Source organism: Dendronephthya gigantea, unplaced genomic scaffold, assembly GCF_004324835.1.
Source record: "Dendronephthya gigantea isolate DGI-Jeju-01 unplaced genomic scaffold, DenGig_1.0 000160F, whole genome shotgun sequence".
NCBI classification, from domain to species: Eukaryota; Metazoa; Cnidaria; class Anthozoa; order Malacalcyonacea; family Nephtheidae; genus Dendronephthya; species Dendronephthya gigantea.
Genome location: NW_021163170.1, coordinates 279342 through 302021, shown reverse-complemented (window position 1 = coordinate 302021; position 22680 = coordinate 279342). Strand labels below are relative to the sequence as shown.

Below are 22680 nucleotides of genomic sequence, written 5' to 3'. Positions count from 1 at the left end.
ATTTTTTTTGGAATTTCAGTGCTCTAGATCTTCGGAAATGGCCATTTCAGAGCCTACTTGCCGCTTTTATCGTAGTTTTTCATGCCGGGCAAACACAAACTGAAAACGGCACAGCGCGTGTAGTGATATCTTCTACATTTGAAAAAGCATCTCTCATTCTGGCATTCTTCATGAAATTTACTTCTGGGGGGGCTAAAGCCACCCTAGCCCCCCCTGTTCCGCCGCCCTTGGTACTGTGAAATATCAGACCGAGGATTTTCAATATGAGAGATAATAAAATTAAAAAGCACCAACGCCCTAATCAATCGTCACTGCGTCACTACCGGGCTACGCTCAAATGTAATTCCCTTTAAACCATATGTTTAAACAAACGGTCAGTTGACCAGCAGCTAGTTCATCTGGTTCGTCAAAATTCTATTATGGAACCATTGTTCTAAGCAATCTAAAGCTAAATATTGATAATCTAGATGAAATTTGTTTACAAATAAAGCGTCTTCTGTTGTAATCCTGGTTAAATCACCAATACCGTTAATACAGACATTTCTAACAACTTTGCCATGACAACCAAACGAGCCCCAGTTCACATGACGTATACGTGGTGGTCGATATGAGTTGTTTTGAAAACCTGCAATGGAAATGTTTGAACATAAAAAGCAACTGGAGGAGGAAGAAGTGACTGTTAACATTTCTAAATTTATGTACGAACACAATCCCAAACATCTAAATTGTTGTCGTGCCGTAATTGTTCCATGTTTTAAAGATAATATTTCTTATCTTTGCAGCAAGGCCGCAATTTAATTTTGTATGAATAACTTAATTTTGTTCAAATATACAACTTATTAACGTTCTAGAAATACGTTCCTGTAACTGAGTGGCTGTAACCACAAGTGTATTGTTCGAGTTTAATCTTATAGTTATTTAATAGAACTTATAAGGTCTTAATACTTCGTTTTATGAAATTCAGTTTCGAATAGAAGATTTATCTTTACACAGAATTAGTTGTGGTTAGGATTATGTTGGTACATTGTGACAAACAATTATTTGGCTGCACATCTTACGTTTATCAAAGTTGGTATTCGTGTACAACGTTGCATAATACGTCTCATCGGGAAACCCTGTATTTTTTACCCATTTCAAGAAATCTTTTGCCAACTGATCGTGCAAAGTGAAGTTGATATAGGCACGTGATAGAACAACATATGTTGAACCTTTGTAAAACTTGAAGTTTTGTCGAAATGGCCGTTTACGTTTCCGCGTTGGTTTCGTTCCATTGTAAACATAAATGAAACGCTTCTTTATCAAACTAAAAAACATCAACAAGAAAAAAGCTATTACTATCAGACTATTCATAATTAAATATAAAAGAAAACCTAGTTCGAAAAGCAACATGTCATCGAAGAAAAGACCAAGGAAATAAAAGTTGACGTTGAGAAAAAAACAGTACTGACAGTATTATTAATATTGCCTGCATTTATAAAAAGTTTGGTTTTAAAAGATGCTGTTCTTCGGAGCAAGTTTTATTTTTTTAGAATTGATGGAAGGAGCAGGGCCGCCGAGAGAAATTGTGGGCCCGGGGCCCTATGACGTCATGGTTTTAAATATCTGCGAGGCATAAAGTACTTCAAAGCATTGTGCAAAAGTTTTACAAACAAACTTTTTTACAAATAATATCAACAAATCTTAGAAATTGAAATAACAATGACTGTCACTCGTACTTTCGACTAGTGTGCGAATAATACACTGGAAAATGGCGAATACGACCATGGTCGAATTGGCCGGAAAATGGCGAATACGACTATGGTCGAATTGGCCGGTAAAAAGGCGAACTCGACCATGGTCGAGTCTGCCGGAAAATGGCGAATACGACCATGTTTGAGTCCGCCGGAAAATGCTCTATTCGACCATGATCGAGTCCGCGGGAATCTGCCGCCCTTCTTCCCCCTCTCGGCGGCCTTGGGAAGGAGCTTATTAAAGATCCTAATTAAACATCCATGGTTTTGTAGGAGATACCTGGACTTCGTGTGGTGTGAGGACCTAAAAGGGAGAACCTTCCAGGAAAAATTCAAAGAAGCTATGACACGTTACAATAATCGGAACTGCATGTATTTTAACTGGCGCAGGAGGTTCTTGAAACTGCCTAAAAAAGACATCTTAACCGTTGCTGTCCGGGAAGATAAAGTTATAAATCAGTTCAGTTGTAATCGATTGCGTCTGATCGTCTTACTTGCTCGAGGAAAATTATATATTAAGCCTTATGCATAAATGAAAGAAAACCTGTTTGTTGGCTGGGTTCCATAAACCATGCTTTTCCCTCCTAACTTCTGTAATATATCCACTAATTCGCTATTAGTTCTCAAAGGAAACTCTTGTCCAGTCAAATTGATGAGATATTTCCACAACTTTGATCTTTCCCAAAGATCTTTCATACATGTTAATGTACTTTCAAGTCCAGAAAATTCAGCCCAATTTACTTCAATGATGCGAGAAGCAATAAATACATTTGAAAAGCAACTTACAATCTTTTCAACAGCACGGTGAAAAACATCTGGTGATTTTTTATCAACATGTATGCAGTAATAATTTTGAGGTCTGTAAATTGCGCGAAGAAGTCTTTCAAATTGTTCTATATCTTTATGAATATTAATAGTATAACCAATAGGAAATTTAGCTTCATTTTCACTTAAAGCTTTCATAAAATAACCTCTTTCATTTTTAAATTTTTCACAATTGCTAGCAAGTTTGATATAACTCTCAGGAGAGAAGGGCTGTTTCGGAAAGTGGTTCATAATCATTTCAGCTTTTCTAATTGCTATTCGGTCGCCCTTTATAATTCGTTTGCAGGTTGTTGTAAATTTGTGTGATTTGATGACTTTTCCGTAATTTGTTTGGTCCAGTTGAAAATACTGCAGAAACAGCAATGCTATAACAAATACTTGAAAAATTACGAGTATTTTTTTGATTCTTGATATTGAGAAGCTGGGCATGCATATGAAGCTTGTCAAACAAGTATCTGAAAATAGAGATAAAAATACGTTGTTATATATCATAAATCTTTCCATCTGAGTTTAGTAATATATTGTTATCACCCGTGATTTTCTCTGAATGGAAGAGTAGAAGTCACCTCCTGCATTCCTGTCTTCAGTGAGAGTACTGGTAAGGAATTTCAATCCTAACACTGAATGAATGACACGAAACCCGTTTTGGAAGATAATAGGGACCTTATAAGCATGTAGGACGGCAACAAGACGGCTACGCGGTTGAAATACTCCTTTAAATAAATGCTATGGCAAAGTTGTTGTTGTATATTTTTAATTGTACCGATTTAGTGAGTATAATGCGTTAAGAACATTGTGTTTATGTTCAAGGACAATTCTGTAATAGCGTAATTCGAGGTAGGGCTTGCTGGGTCCTGAAATGCACCCGTTCTAGGCAAGACGTAAAAAACCACGTTTTCCCGTTGTAAACAGAATGAAGACGACTTCTAAAACCATCATGGGTCTTTAACTTATTCATTTCTTTTCAATGACCCATTGTATTGATAGCCGTCGTCGTCGCGTTCGCGTCCTACTTCTTAAGGTCGCTAATAGCCATGCGTATTAAAATTATATGTATGTGATCCCAGTGTTTCTCAAAATACCATGCATGCACTGGTGTTATAAGTTCTCTTATTTAACTCTCATCACTCCTGAATATTTAACAATGAGCTTGAGACGCAACATCAAAGAATAATTACCTACTAGTCCTCCAGTCATGACTTTATATCGCGCATTATCCCTAGAGATGGAGGAATGGGGTAATTAACTTGGGGCCTGGAGAAAATTTAGTGCTTGGGCTCTATTGTCCTGTAACTCCTGTTTGCTTTTCCAGCCGAGGGTTTGTTTGGACATGGCCACCGCGACAATAATATAAATGCTCTAGTAAAATTACACTCTTGCGTCGTTGCCAGGGTTATATTTAACCTCAAAAACATGCATGTCACAAGCTATTCAATAATTCAATTAGCCAATGATATATTTGTACGAATATTTTGCACGGTCAAGCAATTTTAATAACGAATACTATTTCGATAATTTTTTCATTGAATTTAGTTTAACTAGTTTAACGGTCTTTAGTAATCCGTCGTAGAGAACAAGCTGATTTTCTTGGACAATTGTACAGCAGTCGACCCGTATGAATGAAAATTCGTGAAACATTTGTTTCGGCAAACGCAATGATAGAATGCTAATTTTTCATATCAATGAAAATTTGTTCGACAGTACCAGAATTTGCAAAAATTTCCGCAGATTCAATGAATTATTTCAAATTTGATCCATTTCACGTTACCTTATACAATGTGATCCAAACCGGAATTACTTTTGAATCGATTTCATTCAACTTGTTCGTGCAAAGTTAGCAAGGTTCTGTCTGGCTCATGACGTTAAGAAAACGCTCCTTAGCTTTCGGGCTTTAATTATATCTTTTCTTGAAAGATTCGCCTTTTAGCTGTCGTTCGTGTGTTCTGTTGTCCTGTTTGCTTTTCCAGCCGATGAACCCTTTGTTTGGTTTAAAGACATGGCCAGTGACAACAATTGATATGCTGACTTCCTTCATATAAAGTGAATTTTTTGGCCTTGGATTTGCATAATTATTTCAGTTGAAGTAAATATTTGTCTTGTCTTAATTATATTTCTCTTTGATTGATCTTTGTCTTCTGTCAGGATGAAATGCAGATAACTCATATAGTAACCAAAACATGGCGTTGCTGGAACTTTTCTTGCTAGTTACCTCAACATCTTTCTGCAATCATCAGGTATATTTTGCCCAAGGACAGAAAGAAGAGTCGCATCGCGCAAAATAAAATAGTAGAAGAGTTACGTCACTGGGTCGAAATCACTTTTACGGATTATTGCTGTTTATTTACAGGGGGTGTTAAAAAAAGGACCCCCCCCCCCATAAGATTAAAAAGTACCAGCTTCAGTTGTTTGAATTATATGAGAAGAAGGCAAATCATGTCCGTTTGTCTACTGGTATATTCAATCAGTTTTATATCTTTGTAAGTCAAACTTGTGATGAAGAGCAATAGAATGTGAGGAAAACTACACGAATTGTTTTCTTGACTAAAACCTGCGCTTTTCAGCAGAAATTCAGTGAAAAATAATTTTGCTGTATAGCCTGTATACTTAGCCCCCAATATTTTACATTATGTAACAATGGACACTAGCGATGGGGCCAGGGGGCTGAAGTAGTAAAAAGGAACCCCTAATTATACATCCTCCCCAAAAAATTTTATGTTGCCAACCCTTCGAATTTATTTTTTTGCACGAACACGAGATCCATAAACTGTGTGCGCTAAATTTTGCATCGTAATTTTCGAGATTATATTATAGTTTTTGAACATATTACAGTTGTACCAGTTGTATTACAGTTGGGCACTGCAAAAGAAGCAGTTCCGTTTAAAATATGAATAATTCATACATTTTGTAAGGAAATAACACGCTTCTGATTTTGGTAGAATACGCAGATCGAGGGAGACATTACTTCAGGCATTCTTAATAATTTTACTACAATCCTCAAGCAAATTTTAGTTATTGCATGGTCAAAGTTCTATTATAAAACCATTGTTCTAAGCAATCTAAAGCTAAATATTGATAATCTAGATGAAATTTGTTTACAAATAAAGCGTCTTCTGTTGTAATCCTGGTTAAATCACCAATACCGTTAATACAGACATTTCTAACAACTTTGCCATGACAACCAAACGAGCCCCAGTTCACATGACGTATACGTGGTGGTCGATATGAGTTGTTTTGAAAACCTGCAATGGAAATATTACCCAATATAAAATACAAAAATCCTATACTGGTCATCACAAACAAAACCAAAGGTAAATTTAGTATGGGTCTAGCAGGACTATATAAGTTTTAATTATTTCTCTAGAGTTGGGTTTAATTTTCCCATGCACATACCGGGCACACAATGCATGTGGTTTGGTGTTACAAATGACATGACAAATAATTGTTGATGATGGTAAATAACGGGATTGATATTTGACACAATGTATCTCAATTGACACAAAGCTACAGATAGGAAGGAGTGAGTTGCATAAAAAATATTTCTATGCCTAATATGAATACAATCCTAATTTTAAAAAACACTCAATTATCATGCCTTATTCCACCGACCTCATGTTCTTTTTACATAATATTTCTCATCTTCACCAAAAGCAATGTAATTTTGTAAAATAACTTAATCAGTTTTGTTCAAATTGACCTCTAACATAACAGTGAAGATTATGTTCTTAATTGTCACAAGAAATTATTCAGCTGGATGACTTACGTTTATCAAAGTTGGTATTCATATACAACGTTGCATAATACGTCTCATCAGGAATTCCAGTATTTTTTACCCATTCTAAGAAATCTTTTGCCAACTGATCATTTAAAGTAAAGTTGACATAGGCACGTGATAGAACAACATATGTTGAACCTTTGTAAAATTTGAAGTTTTGTCGAAATGGCCGTTTACGTTTGTTCGTTCGTTTGGTTCCATTGTAAACATAGATGAAACGCTTCTTTATCAAACTAAAAAACAACAACAGGAAAAAAACAAGCCATTACTAACAGACAATCTATAATTATAAATTAAAAAAAAACAAAGTTCGAAGAGCAATGCTATATGGCACTCTACAATGAACGAATTGTATCTCAACTGCCTTATATCATCTTAACCGTTGCGTGCATGCGGTCCAGTAAAGATTTGCAGTTTTTGAAGGAAAACCTTTTACTGAATAACCTATAGCTAAATCAGTTTAATATACGATAGGCGTTGTCGTTGTGTCTGACCATTTTGCGTGAGGAAAATTACATATCAACCTTAGCTATATAGCTAAATGAACAAAAACCTGTTTTTTGGTGGCTGGGTTCCATAAACCATGCTTTTCCCTCCTAACTTCTGTAATATATCCACTAATTCACTATTAGTTCGCAAAGGAAACTCTTGTCCAGTCAAATTGATAAAATATTTCCACAACTTTGATCTTTCCCAAAGATCTTTCATACAAATTAACGCACTTTGAAGCACAGAGAATTCGCCCCAATTAACGTTTATGCTGTGAGAAGCCATAAACACATTTGAAAAGCAACTTACAATCTTTTCAACAGCACGATGAAAAACATCTGGTGATTTTTTATCAACATGTATGCAGTAATAATTCTGTGGCCTGTAAATTGCGCGAAGAAGTCTTTCAAATTGTTCTATATCTTTATAAATATTTATGGCATAACCAACAGGAAATTTAGCTTCATTTTCACTTAAAGCTTTCAAAACATAACCTCTTTCATTTTTAAATTTTTCACAATTGCTAGCAAGTTTAATATAACTCTCAGGAGAGAAAGGCTGTTTCGGAAAGCGGTTCGTAATCATCTCAGCCTTTCTAATTGCTATTCGGTCGCCCTTTATAATTCGTTGGCAGGTTGTTGTAAATTTGTGTGATTTGATGATTTTTTCGTAATTTGTTTGGCCCAGTTGAAAATACTGCAAGAACAGCAATGCTATAACAAATACTTGAAGAATTACGAATATTTTTTTAAATCTTGATATTGGGGAGTCGGCCATTATGAAGGTTGTCAAACAATTATCTAAAAATAGAGAGAGTATCTGAATTTAGAACTGCATGTAGTTATCACCCGTAAGGTGTTTTCTTAATGGAAGAGATTGCAATCCTAACAATGACACGAACATTTTTGGGGGGTAATATATTATATATAGGCATATTCCAGTGTTTCTTAAGATACCATGCACTGGTGTTACAAGTTCTCTTATTTAACTCTCATCACTCCTGAGTATTTAACGATGAGCTTGAGACGCAACATCAAAGAATAATTATCTACTCGTCCTCCAGTGACGAGAGTTAAATTTTAATTAAACTGAATAGAAGAAAGTTAAATTATATCGCGCATCATCCCTAGAGAGGGAGGGAGAGGGTAATTTAACTTGGGGCTTGCATGGAAAAAATTTAATGCTTGGGTCCCGTTCACTTTATTTCCGCAAACCGCTTTTTTTGGTAAAATTTGAGGAATGCACGCGATTTTTACATATTCTAACAGATTTCCCGGCATACTTGATCGCTCCTACTGAGCCAACCATAAATATTATTGTAAAGTTTCCCGCGCTTTAATTTCCGCTAATTTCCACTCTAATTTCCACTATCATTACTGCAAGAATTTTTATCGAAATATAGGGATAAAATATATGACATCAGGATTACAGAGAGGGAATTTTGGGGACACTCGAAGCACGAAGCACGGTTGCATATATATTGAAGAGCATACACATATACCTAGTGATGTGGGTACACTATGGGTACACTTGGGTACACTGATACACAAAACACTTATATTTAAAAACTTATATTTCTGTGACAACGGAAGCACTGTGAAATTAAGCAGGTAAAAAGAGACATGAAATAGCGATTATTTAGCAAACAGTTTGCATGACAAGAGAGACTGTTCCCAATTTCGACTGTTTATTCCCAATAATTCTGGCATCCGGTGAGAGAGATAAAACTATGAAACAGCTGTGTCAACCGTTTTGTCCAATGTTGCGTGGTTGCTAAGCTTCCCTCTAACCTCAAAAACATGCATGAAATGTCGTATTTGATACGAATATTTTGCACGGTCGAGTACTAAAAGCATTAGGTCACAAAAAATTTCATTAGTAAATTTAGTTCAATAGATAAGGTTACGTTCTTTAGCAATTCTAATGAAAACCTGGTTAACAGCTCTCGGGCGCATGCAATAATCTCTGCCTAAAACACTCTTTGCCGAGTGCGGTGCCCCAAATACCAGTTAGCGTGTAAGCGATTGTGATTCATATTACCTAATAATAACAGCAATTTAGACTTTGAAAACTACCACCGCCCACAAACACTTCTTTGTGAAAGATTTGTTTCGATAAATGCGCGACCAAAGACTTAGAATGCTAGTTTTTCCATGCAGGCCCTTATAAGGCCTAAATGAAAATTGATTTGGCAAACCAGAATTTTGCAATTCGCGGGAATTCGCACCATTTGGCTTACCTTAATCTTTATAAAAACTTGATATTCTCCAGGCTCCTGGAATTACTTTTGACTCATTTCATTAACACTTGTTAAGCCATGACATAAAGGATTCTATACAAGCTTTCGAGCTTTATATTAATTGTCCAATTCTCCAGCTTGATCGCAATTAGATTCACCTTTAGCCGTCGTTCGTGCGTTCTGTTGTCCTGTTTGCTTTTCCAGCCGAAGGTTTGTTTGATTTAAAGAAATGGCCACCAACGATAATGTAAATTCTTTCATCATGTGAATTCTTTGGTTTTGGATTTGCATATTGTATGTTTTTAGGTCTGTCTTAGTCAATGTGCAATTCACCAGCGTCATTTTCGAGCGTTTCCAAAATGTTTTTGTCTATTTTATTGCTTAGACACCCTGTCCACGCGATCCAAGGAAAAATATGCTCAACTATGTGAAATTAGCTTCAACTTCTATTGTAGACTGACGTGTTTGAAAGCGTTTCGGCATGAAAACGAATGAGAAAACGCTCATAAAACGTTACGGTGTGCATACATAGCCTTAATTATATTCCTATTTGTCTGAAAGAAAAAACAAAACAGTAGCATCGCCCGAAACAAAATAGCGAGTGCAAAACAGGCTTAATTTTTTTCGTTTCTTCTCTAATTGGTTGAGAAAACTATTGCCTCATTCATTATATTCTGTGGATTAGCCAGTCACAACCGATGTTTCGTCTATGCATGTAATCCTCAGCTTAGGTAATCCTCAGCCTAGGTAATCCTCAGCTTTTAGGTAATCCTCTTTCTCAACAGAGATGGACAACTGTCCACTGTTCATTCTGTGTCGTAATCAATGTAAAGCTTCGTATATTCTTTTGCTGAAAGCGACTAGTAAACTTTAGTTATTGCATGGTCAAGGTTCTATTATAAAACCATTGTTCTAAGCAATCTAAAGCTAAATATTGATAGTCTAGATGAAATTTGTTTACAAATAAAGCGTCCTCTGTTGTAATCCTGGTTAAATCACCAATACCGTTAATACAGACATTTCTAACAACTTTACCATGACAACCAAACGAGCCCCAGTTCACATGACGTATACGTGGTGGTCGATATGAGTTGTTTTGAAAACCTGCAATGGAAATGTTTCAACATGAAGTCAAGTCATATTAGTTATGTTTCTTCTGCTTTACCTACCCTTCCCAGAAATTCAGTCATAAGCATTGATTACATCTAGACTAAGTCTTGTATATGTTCCCCAGCTACACGCCACACACTGTGGTTTTGTGATTTCATTCTAACATGCATGTTAGGATTATGTTCTTAATTGTCACAAGAAATTATTTGGCTGAATGACTTACGTTTATCAAAGTTGGTATTCATATACAACGTTGCATAATACGTCTCATCAGGAATACCAGTATTTTTTACCCATTCCAAGAAATCTTTTGCCAACTGATCATGTAAAGTGAAGTTGACATAGGCACGTGATAGAATAACATATGTTGAACCTTTGTAAAACTTGAAGTTTCGTTGAAAAGGCTGTTTTCGTTTCTTCGTTCGTTTGGTTCCATTGTAAACATAGATAAAACGCCCCCTGTGTCTAATGGAAAAAACAACAAAACAAGCAATAACTTCATTAATCTTACCTTAGAATTTTACCTCTCATTTTCATGGTAGAAATTAGTTTCCTGGTGCTACTCAATGTGAGACGTGATACATTAATTCAAAAATTAGCTCAGTGTATATTGGTTTATGCAATAATTGCCTATACAAAGGAGCAACACAAAATATATAAGACTGCATGGTGCATTGCATATGACGTGTTCGTACGAATATATATGCAGCTGGTATTACAGACCTGTTTTTTGGTGGCTGTGCTCCATAAACCACGCTCTTTCCTTCTAATTTTTGTAATATCTCCACTAATTCATTATTAGTTCTCAAAGGAAACTCTTGTCCAGTCAAATTGATAAAATATTTCCACAACTTTGATCTTTCCCAAAGATCTTTCATACATGTTAATGTACTTTGAAGCACAGAGAATTCGCCCCAATTAACGTTTATGCTGTGAGAAGCCACAAACACATTTGAAAAGCAACTTACAATCTTTTCAACAGCACGGTGAAAAACATCTGGTGATTTTTTATCAACATGTATGCAGTAATAATTCTGTGGTCTGTAAATTGCGCGAAGAAGTCTTTCAAATTGTTCTATATCTTTATAAATATTTATGGCATAACCAATAGGAAATTCAGCTTCATTTTCACTTAAAGCTTTCATAACATAACCTCTTTCATTTTTAAATTTTTCACAATTGCTAGCAAGTTTGATATAACTCTCAGGAGAGAAGGGCTGTTTCGGAAAGTGGTTCATAATCTTTTCAGCTTTTCTAATTGCTATTCGGTCGCCCTTCATAATTCGTTGGCAGGTTGTTGTAAATTTGTGTGATTTGATAACTTTTCCGTAGTTTATTTGGTCCAGTTGAAAATATTGCAGAAACAGCAATGCTATAACAAATACTTGAAGAATTACGGATATTTTTTTTAATCCTGATATTGAGAACCTCTTCATCTTAAATGTTGTCAAACAACTATCTGAAAATTTTCTTTAATAATCTTGAATAAAAAATACGCTTCCATTCTTGTATACATTGTCATACACGATTGTTGTCAAGCACTGAAAATATAGAGATAAGAATATGTTATAAAGAATTTTCTTTGCTTTGTGGGAGAACTAAATCATTATAGTGTTTAGATTTCAAAAGTGCAAATAAAATTATATCTATTTTCTCTTTCCACTCCGTTATACTGCTCCTACATTACGCTGAAGATTAAAGAAGTACTTTGACTAAAATTTTTCTATCAGGATTCAAAGCTATGTTAATAATATAGGAGCAGCATTCTGCATCTCTCAATCAAGTCTGGACACAATAATGTTTAGTTTCTCATGCACAAAGCTAGGCATTCAGAAATATTTCACTAGACTCGTCACTCACTTACTCAATTCACTAAGATCCCGACAACGACTTTGCAACTATTGCGTGATTGTATATTTACCTACATAAAGTTTGTTTTTTAATATATTATACTCTAAATCTTTAAAGAAGACTCTAATATAGATCAGCATGCAAGAATGCATGTCTGCACTTAATGAGTGTGAGTGTGAAGAAGTCCAGTTTTTTTAAATATAAGCATTATAGTATCTTCTGTTTCACAACGTTAAAAAAATATGTAAAAAATATGTGGTAATTAAATGACATTCCTTAAAAATCTCCCCCTCTTATCTTCTCGACCGACCGGTTGTCTATTCATTGTATCTTCCTTTGTTCGATCACGATTATAGATGACGAGTTTAGTTTTGCATCAAGCTTGAACTTTCCTCGTAAATCTGCGCATTGATGTTATTTTTCTTGCGTAGTATTACATATTCTAGGAATACACGTGTTTTTTAAAAAATTCTGCGACTTTTGATTCTATACTAAACTCATCTCATTGGAAATTTCTTTCAATGATTTCTACTTAGAAATTCCTGATAGAAATATATACATTTAAATTACACTACAAGACTCAAGATATGAGTTGTAGACAATTTGAAAGAATTTTACGTTGATATTTCAACTTTATTCCAAAGTCATTGTGAAACAAGAATAAATTATTTACACGCTTGCTATCATGCTATATACAAAGAGACCAGACCATACTCGTGATATCTGCTACACGTGAGACTATCACAGGCCACAGGCCATAGGGCCACCTTATGATACAGGTGACCGCGAGTTAACAATCTGCACATGCATCATTGTTAGATCTGGCATAACAATCGGGGACTCAGTGGGTTCAAAATTGTCCAAATTTCACATGGCTCGAGTTTTTTCAAGAAAGGGTGTTATTTTGCATAATACTTAATTTATGAAATATGGCACTGAGTTCGAATTTTGAACAAACTACTAAAGCCTCAGCATGTACACCAATATAACCAGAAAGCAGCTAACGTCACGCCAGCGTGCATGGCAGCGTCTTCAAATTTCAAACAACTTCGCTTCGCATGTGCATGGTATAATAACTGCCTAAACTGATAGGCAAAACACTTCTCGACGTTTCAACCAAAGGGTTTTCGATCGTTAGGAGGATTAGTGTGTCATATTAACTCTCTACCTACGGCCCTAGGCCAGTCGAAACCTGTCGAGACATGTTTTTGTCTATTTTTTAAGCAGTTGTTATACCACATTTGAAGCAAAGTTGCATATAAACTACTTTAATAATTTGATTTTGACGATTGTTTCAATTGCATTGTTTTATGCACAAAAGCACAACAGAATATATATATATATATATATATATATATATATATATATATATATATATATATATATATATATATATATACATAGTTAACATTGTAAATTAAGTTGTTGAACTAAAAAAATAAAGCACATGGCTATATATATAACACTATAATGGTAAAGCAAAATTTTGCCGAGATAGCCTATAGGTATTCAACATTAAATCAGATCTCCAATATGTAAACCTTTGTCAAAACTCACCCAAAAGATGCTTCTTCTTTCTTTCAAATTTTCACTGACAATCTTATAATTAGGCCTGGAGCTTGTTCTAATCGGAATCAACCGAGGAAAATAATAAATGGAAACAGGTGCGACTTGATCACTTATACCTGTGTGAATGTCGGTGATTATTAATTCATCACTGTATTATAGCTATATTTATATATATAAGACTAGTATATACGAGCTTTAAAATTATTTTCACATAACAAAACTAACTCACTGTCGTAACGAACTAATTGTCTTTCATTTGTAATACAGTTTTTATTGCAATATTTTCGTATCAAATGATTGTTTCGAACGTGGGGAATTTTCACCTCACATTACTTATAGTCAAAAACACATGCAACTCTGGGGCCGGTTGTTCGAAAGATGGATAACTTATCCAACGGATAAGGCCTATCCAACGGATAAATCTGCTATCCAGTGAATAGTTATCCATTGGATAAAAACGCGTTGCACGAAGCGTGGATAGTGAAGTGGATAGCTATCCAATAGATAAGTTAAAATTTACCAGAAGAAAACAGGATTATCCTGAAATTTCGTACCGCAACGTCAGCTGTTGCTAAGCATTTACATTGAATTCATAATCATTACGAATTCTCGAGTATAGTTACTGAATGGAAAAGACTTGAACAAGTGATTTGCTCGAACTTTGCACTTCACATCATAGTGATTTCATTAATTAAACACATTGCAATTTTATTCCTTGACCTTGCAACGCTTTGCCTTTCGGTTCCATAGCAAATTTAGGAACACTATTTTAATGTTCGTGAATGAAATTACTTAGATATTAGCAAGTTTCCTTGGAATAGGTTGAATCTTTCTTTGCATATTCGCGTTTATAAACTGATTAGAAGCGTACAGTAAATTTACCGCCTGTTATAAATGCGAGGATGTCCAAAAAATCGCCGCTCGGAACGGAATGTGTAGGCAACGTGAAACGCTGCTGCGACAAATTGCACTTCGAAAACATTTTTAATACTGAATACAATCATGATGTGTATTAGTTTGTTGAAACACAGTAACAGGAATATTGCATTTTTGTCCAATTTTATATAAATGTTTACAGTGTTACCTTGTATCTTTGAATTTATCCACTGGATAGTGGATTTAAACCACCTCCGGACCTTGGATAAATTTATCCGCTAGATAGCGATTTGTATCTGCTGGATAAAGTTATCCAAGCTTCGTGCAACGCAAATCACACGCTGGATAAAACTTATGCGTTGGATAGCGAGTTATCCGTTGGATAGCGACTTATCCACCTTTCGAACAACCGGCCCCAGGTATTTAGGCCGTGTTGAACACGGTGCATTAGTTCATGCAAGTTATGCAACTTGTCTCGCTGCGATTGCCATTGCAAGGCATGTATGTTGGTGTAGACGATACAATAACTTGCGCAGTTTTACTCGCCGCTTTTATCGGAATGACGTTGCGAGACATGCAGTTGAATAAAAAATTGCACCGCCCCATTAATATATATAAATATATTTATTTACCTGATTGGAGGTCCGTATACAGGGAAATATTTCCCAAGGTCTCAAAACCAACCCGAGGCAAAGGCCGAGGGACGTTTTTGAGACCGAGGGAAATATTTCTCTATACGGACCGACTAAACTGGTAAATAATATATTTCTTTTTTTATTAACCGTCCCCCATGCGTGCGTGCTTCTAAATCTCGCGCGGTCCGTACGAGCGGTCCGTACGGCCTCATACGGACCGCTCGCGTAGCCAATCAGATTGCAGGAAACGCTAAAATATGAAATCGGACCGCAAGAAAAAAAATATTAAAAATTATATAAAAATATCTATATTAAAAAGCTATTTTTACCATTGTTGAACAAAGGCAACTTCTCGACTGACCTCGTAACATGAAGTAACACGTTACGTGAAAGTGTCCAGGGGGGGCGTTTATATTCTTTAACATCTTCGATAATAATACGCAATGGTGCAAAAAATAAAATCTCACACTCTCACAATCTCAATTTATTTACCAACTATAAATAGATCTTTATACAATAAATAATTTCACTTACACTAGTTTTAGTCCACTAACCGTCATGCTCGACCTTTAGCGGGAACCGTCTTTCTTAGTATTGGTGACTTGCTCTTAATATGCTTGTGAAACAACGGACTGTCTATGGCAAGTCCAAGATTGATGAAACTTGCCGCCGATTTCGCACCGTTAGCTCTAAAAGAGAGTATATTATTATAACAAGAAATGGCCGCTGGTTTCAATAACAAGATGCATGGGAGATCTCTTTTCCATAACCAGGGTTTCAATTTCTGTGACACATTCAGTCAGTGGTGGCACCAGGAAAGTGAGGGAAGAAGAGGGGAAGAGGGGAGATTGAGGTGCATAGGTGACAGAGGTGCATTTTTATAAAAAACTTGCTTATGTATGTATATAACGTAAAAAAGGTTAGAAAATGCAATTTGTTTCAGTTGCGGTGATTTGATATTATTTCCTAGCATAGATAAAAAAGTAGTCTATAATGCAAAAAGTCTATTGTACGTGACAAGACGACGAATTCGTTCTAGGATTATTTCAATTGACGGATCCTACAGTTAGACATACCTCAAAACAGTCATTTCTGACGAAATTGTAGTAGCGGCAGAAGGCAAACGACTTTCTTCAGATGAAATTAAACTTCGCGTCATATCTAAATCTGAACTATGACATAATGCACTTCGTGATATACCACCTATCTCACCGCCCCATGCTGCACGAGGACCCGATCGGCACGGCGACGGACTCAGTCGGAAATCCATTGGTAAAAACAAGCCTTGTGAATAATCTTTTCTTGTCTTCGCAATCTTTGAAAGAACGAAATTGATGAACGAACAACATAATTTATGCTCAACTAGCAAGCTTGCATGAAATCAAAATCTCAAAACCTAATCTTCATAAGTGCATCTTGTACCTGCTTCAGAAAATCTTTTCGAGCATTTCCATATCCATTGAAAATATGATCTGCAAACAACAGCTTACCTCCAATATACATCTACACAACACACAAGAACAAATGAAAAAAGATTAGAACGACTGGTCAGCTGCAGAGGTAGTTTTGTAGGAAATAATAATAAAGTTAGCAAAACATTCCTACCAAAAACATTCCAGGAATAACATTGTGTCTTTTAACCAACAGAGGTTGTTCAATCCTCACAACACTATCAATATTATATAATACAATACGATATGAATCATTGCGAGCCTGAAAGAAGAAATTCACAGCAAATAAACCAAGGAAAGATGAATTAGAAATTCAGATAAAATGAAGTTTCTAGTTCTTACCTGAGCGCAAGGAAACGAACGATTTCTGTTTTTCTCATAATAAAGTTGTTCCAACATACTTGTACATTGTGTCACTGATGGGTTTCTGAAAATAATTGTGAATAATTATACCAATGAAATTTCTGTAAATATGTCACAAGATTTAAATGTATTCATACACAAGGTCATAATTATATAAATTCGTATTTTACCTGGATGAAATAATGCTGACAACTAACAACTGTGTATGTGGAACACTTTCTTTAATGAATTTGTCGTACGCAAAATCTGATACAAAAGGAATTTCTCGCTTTCTGCATCTGCGGTAACCAAAAATAAAATTCGAATATTATAAGATGTTCATTTTGCGTTAATACAAGAAATTTTACACAGCATCATACCGACAACACGGGTATTTTTCGCCCAGAAGCTCAGCACGTAGTGCTCTAAAAAGATGTCAAGGTTCGAGAACTGCTCTGTTATGTAATCGCGTCATCTCTCATTTTTGCGCTCAGACCATGCAAGATCATAAAATGATCTTTATGAAAGCAACAGCGCTTCTTAACCTAGTTAATCAAAGGATACACAGGACAGCCTTCCTTCAGTGACGAATTTCGATTCTCATATGACATCATACCACATCGGAATGGAGGTTTAAGACCCGCCTGGTTCCTGCGAATATAACAAAGATATATCGGAACACCTGTGACTGAATGGGTGGAATCTATTCTCGATCTGTGAACTTACGCTAGAATTTTTTCTCTGTCCATTTCAGTCAAGTAGACAGAAGAAACACCAGGATAATCACGCGACTCGTTTCCATACTCCAGGAGTCCTTCTACAGATTTTACAAAATTCTCTAGCGGTACTACGTTGACTTTCTCACCACGTGGCAAAGGTGGAGCAGACGGTGCACGATGTTCAGCGGTAATCATTGGTGAACCTGATCTTTTGAAAGTTACTTGGGTTGAAGGCATTTTTCCTGGCAGTGACTTGGCTGACATAGTGTGCTTACGATGTGTTCTTCTATCCGGGATTTTAACTGAAACTGAAATGCCAGCCAAAAAGCGATAACTTTCCATCCAATCGTACACAATACCTCTAAAAATTGATTTTGAGAGCTTAGTTTAAACCAACATTGGTTAACCGAGCTCTGTGGCTGGTGGGCACCAATCAGAATTGACAAAGTTGGTAAATGAATAAATAAAAAATTACTCAGCTTTCTCAAGCAGATTGGAAAAAGAAATTTCATAAAACTTTACGTACTTAATTCTTCGTCTCATTTTATACAGGTCAACATCTGAAGGCAGATCAAGAGCTAAATTTTTTCTTTCTGGAAATATTTTATCTAAATCTTCTTTCCTTTGTGCTTGTAAATCTTCAGGATTGCTTTGTTGGCTAGATTTCTGCAGTGAAAGTTTGGATTAATAAAATTATACTGCACACTACCTCGGGCTCGGGCTCTGGCCTTGCTTTTCATACTTGCGCCGGCTTATTTAAGAAGGGAACTTGTATTTTAGAATCAAACCCACCCTTTGTTGAGCCCGAGCTCTTCTTTCTTCACGTCTTGTTCGCGGGACTTTGTTCGTTTTCAAAACTGTCAACTAAAACGACATAAAAAATTACGACATACTGGAAAATTAGAGTTTGAAATTGTATAAGAGATGAACATCACGTGATTGATAAGCACCTGTTGCGCAACTTCTGACAGATAATCACCTGTGGTCATCATTTCACCCTAAAATGACATCATAATATTTAACTTGCATTCTTGCTAGAGATATTTTCTATAATCCGATCTTTCAACCCAGTATTTTACACAAAGGAAGAATTTACCGCAGAATTGACCAGAATACAATGTAAATCTTGGGTAATTCCGACATTCAATTTGTACGTATCTTGTCTTGCAGAAAAATGCACGTTCATCTGATTTCGACTGGCTATTTTCAGTGTTAAAAACTCGTTCAACTATATGACAAACAGGAAAAATTACCTGATTAGGAATTTATAATGAGACAAAACGTCATCGTAGAGAAATAAAATCTATTATACTGACCTCAAATGTTTTGACTGGATTTTTTATACAGGTCTTCCATGTCCAGTGTTCTATCAGAGTGTTTTCCTTTGGTTAAATAAAACAATTTATTTATTTAAAATATACGTGATAGCAAACTTTGGTTAATGTCAGGGCATGGGCGACCTAATTCTCTCACGGTAGAGCACATTTCCGCGTGAAAAATCAAATGAAAATACAGAATATATGAATAACTACCTTGTTATAAATAGTACCTTCCTTTGGCGTACACATGAAGCTTCAAGAAAGATAACAAATGGTTCTAAAATATGTAAGATGCAGAGAAAGTGGTGGAATAACTTATCTTATGATAAATGAATACGTACATCTTTCCAGACTTATCACAGCAGAAAGCATTTGTAGGTGTAAAGTAGGCTAATAACGTTTCACCGTCGGTTCCATAAACGTATGTGTATTTTCCTTCTCCAACCATATTTCTTGCCGTACAAACAGCAATTTTTCCTGATGGATAGCTGTAGTTTTTAGTTAAGTTGCTAGAAATAATGAATATCTCCTCTTCTTTATATCCCCGTTTTTTCATTTTCACATTTTTTCACCCACCTCTCCAAATGATAAAAAGGATACTACAAATTTAATGTATTATCAGGTAAAGCAATGATAAATAGATCAATCTTAGCAGTTCCTGAAGGCGTTCTCTTGATCTTCTGTCTTCCCTTCCGAACTTTCCCGACAATTTTCTCTCCATATTCCTTCAGAACAACGGGCGCGACCTTTTTAACCTTTGGTTGTTTGAAGGTGGTGTCTTCATGGTCAGGCATAAACGTCACAAACTTTGTGATGCAAACTAGACTTTTTTCTTCGCATTGTTTCATCCAGATTTTAGTTTGTTGATTAACATCTATTTTCGCCCCTCCGTATTGTTTTATTACCAGCTCCGAACCGTGTTTCGAAAGATCGTGTTCTGAACTATAGGGAGAAAAAAAACTGACATAAATATTTCACTTGACATCTTATGACAAATGCATTAAGGCGATTCTCCATTACGTCCGCTCCCATCGCGCGGACAAAGCGCGCTTTGTTTTTCAGGCCCGTCACGGTCGCATCACCAGATTTTCAAAAGACGTTTTGCCCGCGCGGGTGAGCCGAATGCAACAATTTCGTCAATTGCAACAAAGAATTTAATTCAACGAAAAGAAAATTTCAGAAATTCAGTAATAAGGAATAAGATTTGGCAAACCTTTTTTGGATAGCTTCTTGCAGCCTGGCACGGGCCCATTCAATTACTGTTAATCTTTCTAAATCCGCGTCAGGATTAACGTGATGAACCCAACCTGGAAAACACGATGTATTTAAAAAACTGCGAAATTAAAAATTATACTTAAAACATCGTTACCATTGTCTTCGCAAGTCTTGGACATGAGAGAAAAAAAAATGGAATGCCCGGACATTGGACCTGAAATTCATGAAAAGAATATTGGTATTAAGGAATTGCATAAACCACAGAAACAGCGGCTAGCGTGTCTATTTGTGGATATTTGTTCCTTAATTGGTGGTACTCTAATTTTTCACATTGTTTTCAACAAAACTCATATCATATCTATCCAATCGTTATGCGTAATAAGAGGAAACAATTTTAGTTATTTTACCTTCCTCTTTATTCATTCTATGATATGAAATATACTCGTTTTCAAGTTCCTGTCCAATTAAATCCTTTTCTGTTCCAGTTTCATCTGTCATTTTTTTCTCTTTACCATCCTTCTCTTTACTGTTTGGGGCTTCTTTATCGACTTTTTTTCTCCAAGAGAGAGCTGTTCAACGCAAATATTAGCTAGTTGGTCTGTCATCAGGTTACTTTGTAATTTGGTTATAATCACTGTTAATTAAATTATCCTTAGTAATAAAAACGAGAATAAAAATGCATGCATAAAATTTAATTTACCTAAATGTGACTTGTCTGGTATGTATTTGTATTTCTCCAGTCGAGTTCTTGGAGCTTTAACGGCATTTATACACTTTAAAGATTCTCGTCTAAAACCTTGTACACTCTTGAGAAGTTCACCATCTTTAAGCTGATCTTCATCCTTCATGCTACTAATACTGTCTCGTTTCACCGTGTTTGTTGAGACTGTCTGAGTTGGTTTCAAGAGAAGTTGATCTTCATTTGAGTTTGGTGACTGGCCAATTGAATCTGAAATACTATCTCGCTTATCATCCGTAACTGTTTCAACATGAATTGATGGTTTTTGAACTTGCTCATCAGTAGTTGACTTTCTTGACTTCTTACTTACAAAGGAAACGCTACCTCGTTTCTGAGAGTCTTGTGATGTCTCAGGAAGCGTTTTTGAATCATCTGTTATCTTCTTGGATTTCTTGCTCGTAAGGCTATCACGCTTGTTTCGATTATGTTTTCCGCTAAATTCATTATTTGCTATATCTTCTCCCGACTTCGTTTCTGTAACTTCGTGTAGCTCAGACATACCTTGTTGCTGCGAGGTATCAAATTCCCCGGTAACTGAACGTGTTATATTTGCTTGCTGTTTATATCCTATCGTTTGCCATTGGCGTTTAGAGTATACAGTGTTGACTATCAACTGCTCAAAGTTCCACTTTAATTTCTCGGCTAAGTGAAACGGTATAGAAATTCCTATAGCGCGTAAATTAAAATGACTTGTGGACAAATTTAGATAGCGATTGTTTGACGTCGTCAAATTGGCCCAATTATCAAGCGTTTTTACGCGTGCGGAAATATTATTATTTCGGTCGACCCGTGTCTCGTAGAGAATCTCAAGAATCCTGCCCAAGTGTGCAAGAAGATTGGGAGCTGCAAATTTATTTTCTTCGAATAAAAATCTCTGCGTATCTTCGTCTTCGTCAGGCTCATTGTATTCTGAAAACGTTGCGAGTGATTTCCCCTTTCGCGTCGCCTTTGCAACACTTTGATCGCCATCTTGTTGCAAAAAGCCATCTTTTGTTTGTTTCTGATCATCGATATCTTCATTATTATTTGTGATTTGGTCAGGTGTTTGAGGTGAACTATCACCGGCTGCTTCAGAAATTTTTATTTGTTGCCGTAAATAAGCTTCAACTTTCAGTGTTCCGCTTACTCCGGTAAAAGGAAGAGAGAATGGAAGCTGATCGACTGGTTTTCGCTTGCGTCTGACGTGTGTGGGTTGATCTTGGTCAAAGAAATATAGTTTCTGTCTACGTGCAGACATGTTTAATATAATCTCGTTTATAATTTATGAACTGCTTTAAATGTAGTCATTACAGTTAAGATTGTTTCCTGCCATATTGTTACTCAGCTTTCTTGCTGACAACCAGCATGTACCACTGTACCACACACTGTAATTTCCACAAGTATATTCCCGAATATATCGCCATATTTTGCCAAGACTTTTTATTATGAAAGTATGGTTCACATTTCCTCGGCAAGGTTTTTACTTGGTTGTCATGGAGAGCAGCGTCATTATCGGACAATATTGACAGAAATGGAATAATAAGCAGAGAAATCAATCAAACGCGTCTTTTATACAATAGCAGCTGTACATTAAAAGCGGAATATTAAAATGAATTAATGTCGGAAGTAATTGGTTAAACTTAAAACTGTAAAAAGTTATAAAATTTCACGACAATACATGCAATATTGACCACGTAAGAGGTCAAAGCCGTTGTCAAACGAAACTTGACCCAACACTTTGGCCAACCTCGTACCCAGCACCCTTTAGTCACAGAGAGGAATAAAAATTAAATGATTATTTCATATGATTTATTCAATTG

At 35.9% G+C, this 22680-nt stretch overlaps 3 protein-coding genes across 8 annotated transcripts; all 3 read right to left on the bottom strand.

Moving 5' to 3' along the window:
• Window positions 1-322: 322 nt before the first annotated feature.
• Window positions 323-4584, bottom strand: LOC114537592 (beta-1,3-galactosyl-O-glycosyl-glycoprotein beta-1,6-N-acetylglucosaminyltransferase 3-like). Of its 3 annotated transcripts, XM_028558650.1 has the most exons (5): window positions 4324-4584; window positions 3734-3774; window positions 2275-3010; window positions 1059-1303; window positions 323-625 (listed from the first exon to the last, which is right to left on the bottom strand). In XM_028558650.1, the coding sequence occupies exons 2-5, from the start codon at window positions 3750-3752 to the stop codon at window positions 390-392; spliced, it is 1236 nt and encodes a 411-aa protein (XP_028414451.1). In that variant the 5' UTR covers window positions 3753-3774; window positions 4324-4584; the 3' UTR covers window positions 323-389. The 3 variants fall into 3 exon arrangements, with proteins under 3 accessions (XP_028414451.1, XP_028414453.1, XP_028414450.1); XM_028558652.1 differs by lacking the exon at window positions 4324-4584 and having other exon boundaries at window positions 3738-3775; XM_028558649.1 differs by lacking the exons at window positions 3734-3774; window positions 4324-4584 and having other exon boundaries at window positions 2275-3290.
• Window positions 4585-5465: 881 nt separating this feature from the next.
• On the bottom strand, window positions 5466-14003 carry LOC114537562 (N-acetyllactosaminide beta-1,6-N-acetylglucosaminyl-transferase-like). 3 transcript variants are annotated; one of them, XM_028558616.1, is made up of 4 exons: window positions 13574-14003; window positions 10889-11706; window positions 6316-6560; window positions 5466-5794 (listed from the first exon to the last, which is right to left on the bottom strand). In XM_028558616.1, the coding sequence occupies exons 2-4, from the start codon at window positions 11599-11601 to the stop codon at window positions 5565-5567; spliced, it is 1188 nt and encodes a 395-aa protein (XP_028414417.1). In that variant the 5' UTR covers window positions 11602-11706; window positions 13574-14003; the 3' UTR covers window positions 5466-5564. The 3 variants fall into 3 exon arrangements, with proteins under 3 accessions (XP_028414417.1, XP_028414416.1, XP_028414418.1); XM_028558615.1 differs by lacking the exons at window positions 10889-11706; window positions 13574-14003 and adding exons at window positions 6881-7616; window positions 9056-9923; XM_028558617.1 differs by lacking the exons at window positions 5466-5794; window positions 6316-6560 and adding exons at window positions 7605-10159; window positions 10389-10630.
• Window positions 14004-15567: 1564 nt separating this feature from the next.
• Window positions 15568-22360, bottom strand: LOC114537560. Of its 2 annotated transcripts, XM_028558613.1 has the most exons (21): window positions 20843-22360; window positions 20550-20711; window positions 20297-20356; window positions 20141-20234; window positions 19528-19869; window positions 19269-19415; window positions 19141-19180; window positions 18925-18990; window positions 18705-18836; window positions 18559-18606; window positions 18401-18472; window positions 18135-18274; window positions 17616-17969; window positions 17454-17540; window positions 17270-17314; window positions 17081-17188; window positions 16890-16974; window positions 16702-16809; window positions 16519-16599; window positions 16173-16411; window positions 15568-15785 (listed from the first exon to the last, which is right to left on the bottom strand). In XM_028558613.1, the coding sequence occupies exons 1-21, from the start codon at window positions 22116-22118 to the stop codon at window positions 15653-15655; spliced, it is 3819 nt and encodes a 1272-aa protein (XP_028414414.1). In that variant the 5' UTR covers window positions 22119-22360; the 3' UTR covers window positions 15568-15652. The 2 variants fall into 2 exon arrangements, with proteins under 2 accessions (XP_028414414.1, XP_028414415.1); XM_028558614.1 differs by lacking the exons at window positions 15568-15785; window positions 16173-16411 and having other exon boundaries at window positions 16702-16765.
• Window positions 22361-22680: the final 320 nt, after the last annotated feature.

Bases quoted from the DNA above. Each gene is read 5' to 3' on its own strand.
- LOC114537592 (XM_028558649.1), bottom strand. From the start codon at position 3,059: ATGGAAAGATTTATGATATATAACAACGTATTTTTATCTCTATTTTCA. The intron at 1,304-2,274 runs GTTTTCTTTCAT...GATGTTTTTTAG, and splicing joins GGAACCCAGCCAACAAACAG to TTTGATAAAGAAGCGTTTCA. The intron at 626-1,058 runs GTAAGATGTGCA...TTTCCATTGCAG, and splicing joins GAATACCAACTTTGATAAAC to GTTTTCAAAACAACTCATAT.
- LOC114537562 (XM_028558616.1), bottom strand. From the start codon at position 11,601: ATGAAGAGGTTCTCAATATCAGGATTAAAAAAAATATCCGTAATTCTT. The intron at 6,561-10,888 runs GTCTGTAATACC...GTTGTTTTTTAG, and splicing joins GCACAGCCACCAAAAAACAG to TTTGATAAAGAAGCGTTTCA. The intron at 5,795-6,315 runs GTAAGTCATCCA...TTTCCATTGCAG, and splicing joins GAATACCAACTTTGATAAAC to GTTTTCAAAACAACTCATAT.
- LOC114537560 (XM_028558613.1), bottom strand. From the start codon at position 22,118: ATGTCTGCACGTAGACAGAAACTATATTTCTTTGACCAAGATCAACCC. The intron at 19,181-19,268 runs GTACGTATTCAT...TCTTTCTTGAAG, and splicing joins TGTGATAAGTCTGGAAAGAT to CTTCATGTGTACGCCAAAGG. The intron at 16,412-16,518 runs GTACAAGATGCA...GTTCTTTCAAAG, and splicing joins GAAAAGATTTTCTGAAGCAG to ATTGCGAAGACAAGAAAAGA.